General features: G+C 39.6%; 1 protein-coding gene across 15 annotated transcripts in view; it reads left to right on the top strand.

The window, feature by feature from the left end:
- The window catches only part of KCNMA1 (potassium calcium-activated channel subfamily M alpha 1), a 950,458-nt gene that overhangs the window by 493,167 nt on the left and 443,473 nt on the right, over window positions 1-13,818 (top strand). For all 15 annotated transcript variants that reach the window (XM_038743623.1, XM_038743619.1, XM_038743612.1 and 12 more), the window contains exon 3: window positions 12,692-12,753. In XM_038743623.1, coding sequence (XP_038599551.1) covers window positions 12,692-12,753 — 62 coding nt within the window. The remainder of the gene's footprint in view (window positions 1-12,691; window positions 12,754-13,818) is intronic.

Genomic DNA, 13,818 nt, shown 5'->3' with positions numbered 1-13,818 from the left:
CTCCCTTATCTCCTTTACACCTCTGACCTCAAAGGGCTTTAGATGGAATCCACCAGTTTTTGGGGGGGGATGAGAAAACTATCAGGTAATCATATTTACTAAGAGCTTGCTAAGTGCAGAGTACTGTACTAACTGCTTGGGAGAAAACAGTCTAGCAGAGTTGGTGGACATGTTTCCTGCCCACAGAGAGCTTACAGTCTGGAGGGAGACAGAGACAGAAGTCTAATTTTGGTCATAGTCTGTTTCCTGATTATTCTAAGAACTCTGAATACCTACACTTGGCCACAAGCCTTTAGGTTCCTCCCAGTGCTACACCAGCTTTGTATACCACAATTAAAATCAAGCATGGCAGAGGATGAGGAATAGGAGTAGAAATTCAAAGTCTACTAAGAGAAGAAAAGAAACATTTCAGCAAGGAGAAAATTGGTTATGGGTTTAATAGGTATAACATCAAATGGAAGAGTATGTAATTTGCATTTTCTTCTTTTAGTTTTTTTCTCTATGGGTTTTTTTTCTGCTTGTTTAAAATTGACTGTACTGCCAACTTCCACTTTTAGATGCTTATAGAGAAGTAGCATGGTGTAGTGGATAAAGCATGGGCCTGGGACTCAGAAGGTCACACATTCTTGTCCTGGCTCTTCCATTTGGCTGCTGTGTGACCTTAGGAAGGTCACTTCACTTCTCTGGGCCTCAGTTCCCTCAACTATAAAATGGGGATTGAGACCTTGAGCTCCATGTGGGACAGGGGCTGTGTCCAACCCAATTTGCTCATATCCACCCCATTCCTTAGAACAGTGCACTACAATTATTATGATTATTATTATGATGATGATTTTCCTTTGAAACTTTCACTTAGGTATTGGGAAAATTTGGGACTTATGCATGAAGAGAACATACATTTAGCATCTGACAAATTCCATAGGACACTGTTAAAGTAATAAAGTGCTGGGGTTTGATTTATTTAGGATGGGAGCATTGTGGGTTGTAACAAAATTAAAATAAAAGCAGGATTGGCCAATTTGTATACACTTAGTCATATTGCCAAGCTGTTACTCAAAATGCTCATGAACTACAAATTTTGGAGCCCACCAACAGATGGAATTTTTTCCTGAATTTTTCAGTAATTAGACTGACAGGTCTTTTTTTAAAAAAAAAAATGAAAATGAGATCTCAAAGTATCTTATTTGTGTGTTTTCATGGCAGTGGAAAAACTGCATCTAGTTGTCCTTTGTAATCAAAGATAATGCCACTGAGGGTGAAGTCGACCCATGGGTTCTTATAGTGGGAAGATTATGCAAAAAAGGACCATTTTATGAAGTAAAGAAAATAGAACAGCAGTTTTATTACCATAGCAGCTTATGAAGAACTCAACTTCTGTGAGATTTTCTGGCTTGGTTGCTGTTTTCCAAGCAGGCTCTTTTTAAAACTAGCTGCCTTTCCAATTTCATTCTTTTACCCCAGCTGGGTAACTGAACTGAGAATCTTTGTACAGTGGTGTTGCTTTCCTTTAGTAAAATATTTGTTTATCAAGAGTCCTGAGGAATTTTGTGCTCTCCACTCGGCAAGCCCACACCCTGGAGAACAAATTGTTTATAGTGAGAAAATCTACTAGAATTTCAAACTTCTGGTGATACATAGAGATGTTATTTAAAATCTGAACAGTAAAGCTGAAATTCCCACTGTATTTTTTCTTTACAAACTCAATTTTAGATTATATATGTAGATTTTTGAATAGGTAGGAATTATAGTCCTATGAATGATCATATATACATTGTGAAACAAACTATAAATTATAAACATTTAAAAATGTTTGACCACTTCCTAACCTCCCTTTCTATCCTCCTTAATCCCTTTTACACCTCTGACCTCAAAGGGCTTTAGATGGAATCCACCAGTTTATAGTACAATCTACACAATGTAATCTAATTAAGGCAACTAGGCTGGATTACACTCAGCATGAATATTTCCATAAAGAGAGAGAGGATTTGGGACTGAATTATTCCTACTAACTATGCAGTTAGTACTTTTGCCAAGGGCTTACTTTGTGCCAGATACTGCACTACAGCCTGGGAAAAGAAATGTTTGAGGATAATAATTCAGGAACAGTCTCTAGGGAGCCCACATTCAGAAAGAGACTGATGACAGACACCCTAGGAAACAACCTGAAAAATCCTGATTTCCTCAGTTGTTTAATTCTCCATGCCACGTGCCTGCTCCATTACATTTTACTGTTTGGGAATCGTTAGAGTTTCTGCAACAACCTCATTTTCCCCATTACTTGTATTTCATAAATTTCAGAGTAAAAGTACCCAATCTATCAATCAATAAATCCATTGTATTTATTGAGTGCTTATTGTGTGCAGAGCACTGTACTAAGCACTTGGGAGAGTACAGTGTAACAGAGTTGGGAGACACATTCCCTGCCCCAACACTAGTGTTTCTTGATTCTCCCTTCCCCTCTACATTGGTTGAACCTTTCCTAGGTTATTTTGACTGAAAAGTGCTTCTAAAAACTCACCCTAAAGTGATGTATCATCAAAGTCACTCCAAGCTTCCACTCTTGTAACAGAGTAATGTATCCGTGGAGCAGGGAGAAACCTCCCCTTAATCACAATCTCTGAATACATGATCCATGTTTCAGGAAGACTCTTTTCCTGGGTCTTCGCCCCGGTCCAGAATAAGCATAAATTGAGGCACACTCCGGCTGTGACTAGCATGCTTTGTGAAGATATTTTTCCGTGAGAAAATATTTCTTAGCTTGAATCTGCACAGGGCAAACTAATACTAAGTGCCAACCTAAGGTTAATAGCTGTTGCATCGTGGCAGGCAAGATGAATGTGTTTGGAGTATATTCCATTAATCCTGCCACTGATGCTGCTTCAGGAACCTTGATATCATTGTATTGGCCTGATTGCCAAAGAACATTTTGTGGGATTTTCCAGCTCCCAGATGTGTCTCCCTGACTGCACTGCTACCTTAGGATACTCAAAAGCCCAGTTAGGACAGCAGCAGAGTGAGCCCAATTCTACAAGCAAAGATGCACGGGAACCCATAAATTGTCTCAACCTACTTGTTAAATTTACTCAGGGCAAACATGGCCATACATATTTTTTAATCCTCAGCACCTAATCTGTCCTGATCTGCTGGTCACAGAGTAAGGTGCTCTTTGAGATCACATAACAGAATGTCGTAAGAATTGATATCTTAGGACCTATTGTCCCCAGGACCCTTATTTTTAAGTGGTTAATTAATAATCCAGACTAGAGGTCATATTAATGCAAAGATGATTACTTCACCTTGTCTTTTGGTGTTCCAAAAGTAGAAATTAGTGAAGCCAGGAGGAGTCAGAAGACCTGGGTTCTAATCCCATCTCCATCACTTGTCTGCTGTGCGACCTTGGGAAAGGGACTTAACATCTCTGTGCTACAGTTACTTTATCTGTATAATGGGCATGAAGACCATGAGTCCGATGTGGGACATGGACTATGTCCTACCTGATTGTCCTGTACCAACTCTAGTACCTTGTGTGGCACACAGTAAGCGCTTAACAAATACCACCAAAAAAAGGGAAAAAAGAATCTGCTAGTGCATTTTTTATTCTCCCCATATGTATGCTTTAATGTTGAATATATCTGATTTTTTTACTTTATACTATTTTTCTGATGACTTGGTTTCCAAGGGTTTTCATGAATCAATGTACAGTACTTTTGCATAATCACATTGGTGAGTCAAATTTAACATTGGGAAATTTGGAGTAAAATTTAAGGAACTTTTGTGTCCCTTAAAGGAGCTGTCAAAATATTTACCATGGTTTCCTAGAAATGTTTTGTTCTCTTCATTTACAATAACCTCGTGAACGCTGGAAATACTAGTCCCATTTTTGTTTAGAGATTAAACACTGGGAAAAAAGCAAACAATCCAGAAGGAGGATGGAGAGATTCAGATGCTTTCCAGATTCTACAAAATAACTATATTTTTTTCCCCAAGGGTATCAATAATTTATGTAGAAAATCTTTGACTTTGTAAAGGATTCTGGAAGCAGGGGGCAAATATATCCTGAGGAATTTCTTTTTAGGGCTATTAGTCCTTGGGAAAAATCCCTGAGAATTAAAATTAAATTTGGAACCAACCTACAAAAGCTTTAAGCTTCCCTTATCATTCCCCCAGGTTCACTCGGTGGATGAGAAGCTCACCATTCCCTGGACATTGATATGTTTATGATTTGTTTCTAAAACCGAAGAGCAAATTCCACGAAGAGTACTAGACTGTAAACATCTTGAGGGCAGGGATCATGTCTCCTTCAACATACTCTCCCCAGTGCTTAGGAAAGTGCTCTGCCCACAGTAAGAGCTCAGTAAGTACGATTGATTGATTGATTACGTCTACGTCAGTAAGGAGTGGCCATGCAACATTCTCTAGTGACTTCGGCAGGCTTCAGATAGCCAAGAGGTTCTCTCTTATGGGTGAACTGCCTGTACTTAAGAAGTTCATGCTTAACTAACATTCCCAGCTGTTGCTCCAGACCAGGGACCTTGTTATGCCCTTGAAAACTGATTTTTGTTTCCTCCCATAAACTGTCAAGATGGTTTCTCCCAACACTCTTTCTCATACTTTGTCAGGGGTTTTTGACAAGTTGTATAACAAGCTCTACCGATTGTCAGTTATTCTAGAAATGATGACCTAGTTGGTGAATTATCCAACCTATGGATAGCTCCTTTTTCTGCCTGATAATTATTTGCTGACTATTCTTCTGAACCTCCATTAGAAAGTGGCTAAGGGAAACAAAAAATGAAATACATACATTTTCATTTTTCTCCTTGAGAGCAGCTCGGCTCCAAAATTTTATGGGAAAGGACATTGAAGAGGCATCCAAATCCCTGGTGTTTTGCAGTGGATCAACGCCCATGAAAATGAAAACTCTTGGTCACCATGGATATTTGGAGTTTATCAAGAATAAGTGATTTTGAGAAAGCCGGTTCAACTGTCATCGTGCCCATCCGACCTAAAAACTAAATTCAAGTTATTGAATTTTTATCAATTCAGAGCTCTCTTCTCCCAATCCTTCTGCACTCTACATTGTTCAGAATTGGCTATTTACTCCTATAAGTCAGAAATTCTTGAAGCAAACTGTTTCTATTTTTGTTCCAGTTTGTCCCCTGGCCCAGTATCTAAGACACCCAATATAGTTCCCATTACTTTTATCTTCCTATTGTCATTAAAATTGGAACGATTACCACCCCAAAGAAGCATATATTCTGTTTCCTTCATAAACGAATCACTTTTCAATCCTATGATAACATTTTAGGATAAATTTGAAGGTGGGGAGGGATATGTTTTGCCAGATTAGAAGCCGGAGAAAGAAGCGAGTAATATTTTAGAAATGACAGAGTCATTAACGAGGCACTGTTAGAAGAGTAGCTTGGGACAGAACAAAGCTGGGGAGTAAGTGACAGGATTGATGCTGTGTCACAATTTACTACTGTACATCATGGCAAAAAAAAAGATTGTTTTGTGGATGTGATCAATACTTGTCAATGCTGCATTAACTAAAACCTGGACTTAGGGCTGAGCTATCCATTGGGGGACCACCTACCCCTGCCACCATGACTCTTGATGATGTCATTACAGTGTCACCACCCTGAGGGGTTGAAGAGATGGAAGAGATCTACAGGCTGTCTCATCAGCAGTGGCAGGGAAGCCTTTTGTCTGAAAGAAAGCAGGAGTCAGGAGGACTGTCCCCACCTCGCACTCTAACCGAGTTAAGGGATGGTCCTCCTGACTCCTGCTCATTGTGGGCAGGGATTGTCTCTCTTTGTTGTTGAATTGTACTTCCCAAGCACCTAGTACAGTTCTCTGCACACAGTAAGCACTCAATAAATACAATTGAATGAATGACCAAGTAGTGTTTCCTCACGTGCCACTCCTCCCTCTCCGTGTTTCACCCTGTTGCTTACTCTGTCAAAGTCAGGGTGGTGGTGGGGCAATGGTGAGGGTGGAAGAGAGAGATGATGAGGAATCCCTTCTTTCCACAAAGCAGAGTGACACCCAATACCACAGCGGGACAGCAGAAATATTCAGAAATATGTTTGTATGTAGATGTCTATATACAGAGATAAAGATAAAGAATGGGGTTGGAAAGGGATATTTGTCCAAATCAGGCTTCAGATGAACAGAATTGTAGAATCCTGGGAATAGAAAGGACCATGACTTTGAGAGACTAACTGAACATCTTCCTACCTCTAGACTTTCTACAGGGATTCCCTCAACACTTGTCAAACTCATTTTTTTTTTGTTAATTTTTCCAATCCAGAAACCCTTCCTAATGTTCATTAGGAATGTTAGTTGAAACAGAAAATATATTGCCTCAGACTTGTATAACTTCTTTAAGAGTATTGATGCTTATTATGAGCAGAAACTTCATTGCTGTGACTGGCAGGGCTGGATAACATTGGGGAACAATTCTATTTTGCAAATATACACACACACACACACTCACTCATGTAATCCCATAGATATCAGTATGTTACAAACTCAGTTCTAAATGAAGAAACGATGCCACTACTCCCAATGATTTGAAAATAGAAGAATCAGAAACATTGTGGTTCCAATGACATTAATGAAATTGCTTCTGTTTTTAGAAATCTGGCTCTTTGTAAATATCATACTGTGCTGTTTATCACCATACAGCATATGCATATTTTCTATAAAACAGAAATGTGGTAATTAGCACCATGCAAGGTAGATAATGTGATTCCACTGGCAATGACATTCAAATTCATAACTTCCAGAGGCCTGACAGAGGTTCCTTGTAGGAGGTTGTAACTCTTGTGTTGGGGGCACTACCAAAATAATGATTAATAATATGATAATAATAGTAATACATGTGGTATTTGATAAATGCTTACTATGTGCCAGGCACTGTATTAAGCACTGGGGTAGATATAAGATAATCAGGTCCTACATGGGGCTAACAGTCTAAGAAGGAGGGGGAACAGATACTGCATCTCCATTTTGTAGATGAGGTAACTGAGGCACAGAGAAGTTAAGCAACTTGCCCAGAGTCTCACAGCAGACAAGTGGCAGGACTAGGATTAGAACCCCAGTCCTTCTGGCTCCTAGGCCCTTGCTCTATTCACTAGTTCACAGTGCTTCTCTATGTATCTTGATACCCTGCTACACTTTTACAAAAGCCATATCTTTTCATCTCTTCCACTGCTTCATCCACTGGAACATCAGGGTATTGAAAAATACTGTATCTATGAGCTCAGAATAATCCATCCATAAATGCTGCATCACCATCATCAACAGCATTTACTGCACAACTACTCTGTGAAAATCACTGTGAGAGGTTTTAGGGAACATACACCACAGGAAATGGCCCACTCCCTGTGTTCAGGGAGTTTATAGTGTAACAAGGAAACTTTGGCTCCCCTTTATTCCTCCCTATTGAGCAGGATTGAATGATCTCTCCCAGAGTCCCATGTAGGATATGCAGCTGCACCGCAATTTGCAGAAAACACTCATGTAATTGCTAGTCCAGGTGATAAGCCTGCCAAATACAAGGACGAAGATTAAAAAAAAGAAGTAAAGGAAGTCTAGATTTTTCCCCACTTAGTCTCAGGAAACAAGTCGTGCAAAAAGTCAGGTTTACCCAGCCCAGGCTGAGACTCATTATAAATGCAGATTAATATTTTCAGATAGGCAGAGGTCTGAATAGGTGGCAGGTAAGATAGGCTGGTCATGGTCAGGAGTCACAACAGACAGTAGGCGGACGGGAATCAGCCAAAGAGGCTGACTCAGAAAAGGACTTCAGGGAAATGGGAATCCAGAGATGACCTCAAAAAAGATGCTGGGTCTCAGACCAGATCAGGAGATGCTTCAGAGCCAGACTAGAGAGCAGGGGCCTAGCACCTAGCCAAGGATCTTGCCGTGTTTACATCTCTTCACAACCTTTTTTGGTCAGGATTATTAGCATTGCCTAAGACCTTCATATTTACTTTCATCATTAGATTTTTCATGCATTTCCTCCTATATCATTTTCCCCTATTTCCCACCCAGGTTTAACTTATTTTAAAAAAATGAAGATGATATTCAGATGGAGACCTGCTAGCACTGGTTGTGAAACCTTGACATGGGTTTTAGGCCCATGTTCTGACCTTGGCCTGATCATCTTGAAGGCAGGCTCAGTCATTTTTCCAGTATGGTCCAACCAGATGCCCTTTTCAGCTGGAGGTTTTAGACTCTACAGTCAGTTCATTGTAGACCATTTTGGCAAGCACCATGTAGATTTTTGAGTGACCTCGGTTTTCTATAGTAGGGATACACTGAAGAGCAGAATGGCGTAGTGAATAGAGCATGGTCCTAGGAGTCAGAAGGTCATGGGTTCTAATCCTGGCTCTGCCACTTATCTGCTGTATGACCTTGGGCAAATCACTTCATTTCTCTGTGCTTCAGTTACCTCATCTGTAAAATGGTGATTGAGACTGTGAGCCCCCATGTGGGACAGAGACTGTGTCCAATCCGATTTGCTTGTATCCACCTCAACACTTAGCAGTGCCTGGCACCTACTAAGTGCTTAATGAATACCATAATAATTATTCCCTGAAGGAATACACAGGGAATTAATCTGGATGCTTAAAATTCCTTGTTGCCAGTAAATTTATTGTAGCCATGAATTTGTTACAAGATAGTCCTCTATCTACTGCTAATGCACTCATGATGATGAACACAGTCTTCCATTGAGAATGACAGGTAAATCTCTGTCCTGAAATTTTAGTGCATGCAATTATTTTTAAGGTTTATTTGTGTTTAAGATCCATTTACAGCCAAAGCGACTGAGGCTTAGCACTGGCACTGTTCTGTAGCAGCATAATTCAGCAGGTGATCACCTTAGTGGTCACTGTGGTCTTTGCCACACTCATTAGCCATTTAGTTATTATTCATGATTTCTGCTGAGGTCTACCCCCCTTGCAGACTGCCCTAGGCTGTTCTTCAGTTACCACTGATTGTATAGCCCCAGAAGACATTCCTCTATTTACAGAGCTGAGACAAGAACCCACGTTGCCTCATTCCCAGAGCCATGCTCTTCCCACTGCAATAACAGCAGGGATCATATTGTGTTTCTCAGATTTTGTGTCAGTAGCTAATGAGCTTGCGACAGAAACAGAGAAGCACAGTATGACTCTTGTAGTGCAGATGATTGAAACAAGTGTATAATACTAACCTTATTTTCGGATAGGCCTTTGTCCTTACTAAGCAAAGTTTTTCCAGTCATGGGTATATTCAGGGGTTGGGCTGTCTAAACTACATCTGATTGTATTATGGGCATCCCCGGCACCTCTATCCAGTCTTCCACCACTCAGTCGAAAGGTATAATTTACAGCAAGATTATAAGACATTGTTTCTCATTGGTTACCCAAATATGAGCTGTGTTCTTTGATTGGTCCTTGTCACCAGGATATGAAACTTTTTTAAAACTTCATTAGAGAAAGTGATAATGCTTCTAAAACAAATAAAATTAGTGTCTGGGAGGGATTTAAAGCTAGGGGCTTCCCGCTGATGGGATCTGAAATTTTATTGAAGCTTTAAAAGAGGGGGAGAGAATTTGTATCCTTTCCTGTCCCCAGTTTATTGTCCCTACTGTGGGAGGGGTATGGAGCCGATCATGTGCCTTAGCAAAGAATGTGTGGCCTTGACACAAGAACTTTTCAAGCACCTAGCCCCCTGATTTAATTTACCCTGTGTTATAAAGCTCAATGATCCGCCTGTAGCCCAGGAGTATGTAAGGGGAGCTCACTGTTTGTTAATCAATTAATTGTGTTTATTGAGCACTTACCTTGTGCAGAGCCTTGTACTAAGCACTTGCGATAATACAATATATTAAGGTGGTAGACTTTATTCATCAATGGGAACCAAAACATTCTTGTTTTGGGGTGGTGATCTGATGAGTGATTTTCTAGCCCTATTTTCAGGGAGATTTGGAGACTGTTACTTCTAACTTCCTTTCCTCAGTCAGCCTGTTAAGTAATGTCCAATTTTGCCCTGGCATGTTTAGACTTTGAAGCTGCCTCTTCCTCAGGATTCATTCATTCAATCATATTTATTGAGCGCTTACTGTGTGCAGAGCACTGTACTAAGCGCTTGGGAAATACAAGTTGGCGACATATAGAGATGGTCCCTACCCGACAACGGGCTCACAGTTTAGAAGGGGGAGACAGACAACAAAACAAAACATGTGGACAGGTGTCGAGTCATCACAAAAATATGGAACGCTTCACTAATTTGCGTGTCATCCTTGCGCAGGGTTTCCTCCCTCCTGTTAGAGCCTTATCTGCTTAAAGAAGCAGGTCATTATAACACCCTTTTGATGCTGGAAAAATGCAGCTTTAATCAATTAATGCAACTGCCTTATTATAGGCTTCTCCAGTGAAAAATAAAATCATTACTTCCAGGGTGGTCTCCCCTAGAATGTAAGCTCCTTGTGGGCAGCATATATGCCCCCCACCTCTACTGTATTAAACTCTCACAACTGCTTAGTTCAGGGATCTACTCATGGCAAGCACCCAATAACTGTCATTGATTGATTGATTGATAGACCTTTGATACCAAGTAAATTTAGGAAAAGAGTCAGAGCCATTTCCAGGATTTGATGCCGTAAAGTTGAGGAATTTCTATGGCAAGGATTTCAAGGCTATCGGTCTGAATATCTCCAGCTAGAGCCCAATCCATCACCAAACACATAGCAAAACAGGTGGTATTATTTTCTCTCTGACTATTTATGAATGAACAGTTTTCACCCTCTTACCTTACAGGACTTTTCCTCTTTGGCATCTGGGGAATGAGCCAAGAATAGGTACTGCTGCATTTGTCTCTCTGATGGCAGCAGAGACCATGTTTAATTTTAGACAATCTTCTTTGCTACTTCATAATAGTAAAAACTACACGTTGCCAACTTGTACTTCCCAAGTGCTTAGTACAGTGCTATGCACACAGTAAGTGCTCAATAAATACAATTGATGATGATTGATGATGATGTTAAGCACCTGCTATATGCTTAGCCCTCTCCTAAATACTGGGGTTGATATATTATCATCAGGTAGGATACAGTTCCTGTCCTACATCGGGCTCACAGTCAAGAGGAGTGGGAGAACAGGTATTGAATCCCCATTTTACAGATGATAATAATAATAATAACAATAATAATGGCATTCGTTAAGCACTTACTATGTGCAAAGCACTGTTCTAAGCACTGGGGAAAGAGAAGTTAAGTGACTTGTCCCAGGTCACTAAGCAGGCAATTGGCAGAGTTGGGATTACAGCCCGGGTCCTCTGACTCCCAAGCCCGTTCTTTCTCCTAGGCTATGCTGCTCTCTTATTATTATTAAAATAATGATTATTAGTATTATTCATTTTGGTAAGGAGGAAAAGTAGGAATCCTGATTTTATGAATGAGTTAACAAATGAGAGTACAGAGGCCTATATGAGCCTTCCACAGAGGATTAGTGGTTGAATTAATTGTAGTTGCTGACAATATACTTCAAGTAATTTTAGAGTCAAAATAAGTACATTTTGAGCCCCAAAGTATAAGCTGAAAAACAGGTTTGGTATTTCTTCTGTAAAATAACATTTATCAAGTTGTGAAAATTCACCTATTTACAATGAACAATTTTCCTGATTGGAATTGTTTTATTGTTATTCCTTTACACTTACATTTCTTTGATATTTACCAACTACTTTTTGAACTCAGACTTGGCACACAATCCAGCAGGCTATTTATTATTCACCTTTACAACAAGTATGTACCCAGGTGGCATGCATGTAACCCAATATAGACACCCAAATATGCATACCCACTTGTTTAAACTTTTTTACCATCACACATTTCTGTGCTATTTGCATATTTAATAGTTAACCCTTTTGTAATGCATAAGCTCCAGAACAGGATTCTTCCTTTTAAATTGCCTGGTATAGTATCTAATTCAGCATCTGGAACATGCATGTACTTAAGAAATAGTATTGGAAAATTATATATGCACCTCTCTCTGTTTCATTTTTATATGTATGATTTTTTATAGTTTTATCTTGAAAATATACTTCTACTTATGTCTTATCTGAGTCTTTGTCGGTGAGTGTCCATGTTCATACCAGCACTTTACTTGCTTTCTAAACAGAATTTATTCAACTGCCTACAGTTAAGAGTCAGGGTAGACCACTGTAATGAATATCTTGTAATAAAAAATAAAGCACCCCTCAGTTACAAGGTCGAGGGAGCCACCTTGGCCAAAGAATAATGAATTAGTACATATATAAAAATACATTTCACAGAATGTATGTTTTAGATCTATCAAATGTACTTTACACATTCATATTTCTTCTACATATTTGTAGAAATCAGTACGAAAATATTATCCCATCTAAAAACAGAAAAGAAGATTCAGTTAATATGTTAGAATGTATATATCCACTTCAGAAAAAGTTATATTTCAGAAAACATTTGCCTTTCCTGGAGAAGGCCCTGTTTTTTGTATTTTTCTTTGAAAGGAAACAACCATAATAGTAATAGCTTTCAAATGCAGGCTCACTAATAGAAGCAAATGATATAGTGTTTTATGGACAGTTTACCCTATGTATGTCCAAGAATAAATATTCTGGTGCTTACTCTTAGTGATGATATTTTTCTCTTCTCTTACAGGTTGTCTTAGTCTTCGCTCTTAGCATTGGTGCACTTGTAATATACTTCATAGATTCCTCAAAGTGAGTATTCAAATTCATTTATTTTTTCCTAAAACAATCATGGACTTTTAAATGATTCTATCTGCCTATTTCAGCACCAGGTTTCCATTAGTTGTCAGAATGAAGTAGTTTCAAAGCCAGGCGTGGCCTTCTGCATTTGTTTCAGAAAGGAGAGCTTTGGGGAAAGATGGTACAATTTGCCTGGCTATTCTGGGAGAGAAAGAGTAAGATGTTGGAGCTGCAGGATGAAACCCCAAAACTATGAAAACCCCTTTGGTTCAGGTGGGCAGAGCTGTTTCTGAAACAGTTTCAGAATTGAAGATGTCAGAAGTAAAGGGGGATGTTTAATGAACCTATGGCAATTCCATAAAGACTAACCCAAGACTATCAAGGAGAACCTTCTCTGGAAGCAAACTGGGGTTCTCCGTGATTGCCACTGGACTTATTATGAGATGTTCTTTGCCTTCAAATTTAGGATTCATTTTGGGTCCCAGTTATCTCTAAATCATCCTGGCCAGGATAAAGACAGTCTTGAGATCTCTGCAGCAAAATCAGTTCCAAATGGAGTTGTGTGAGGGGAAAACATACTGGAGAACATTGGATCCCTGCAAGTTCGAGGGAGGGGAAGGGTTAAATAAGTGCCCTAGTGAAAGGTTCAAGTAGTAAAGACTTCATCAATATCCTGTGGGTACCCAACTAAGAGGGCAAGGCTGAAAGTGTTCTTGGCAATGTGAACTCTGGTTTAAGAGGCCACCAAATCGGTACTTTAAAATGTGCGTATTCACTTTACAAAACTTTAGGATTACTTTTCCCGAACCACTCAGAGTACAGAGCCTGGTACAGATCTGGTTTACTAATTGGGAGCTGAATTGGGGTAATTAGAGAGAGGTGGGCTTTGTTATGGGTCATAAACCAGAATTAGAGACTTCACGGTTTGGGAAAAGTGCTGGCTGTGACCTCTACCTCCTGTGGACTCTGTATTTGCAAACTCCTAGGTGTAAATATTTTCTCCTCCTTTGGCTGGAAGCTAGTGTTACATGCCTTTGAACCTGTTCTAACCAGGACTTTAGGCAGATATCTTGGAGA

Source organism: Tachyglossus aculeatus, chromosome 3, assembly GCF_015852505.1.
Source record: "Tachyglossus aculeatus isolate mTacAcu1 chromosome 3, mTacAcu1.pri, whole genome shotgun sequence".
NCBI lineage: Eukaryota > Metazoa > Chordata > Mammalia > Monotremata > Tachyglossidae > Tachyglossus > Tachyglossus aculeatus.
Note: the sequence above shows the minus strand (reverse complement) of the source record. Positions and strands in the feature narration are given on the sequence as shown.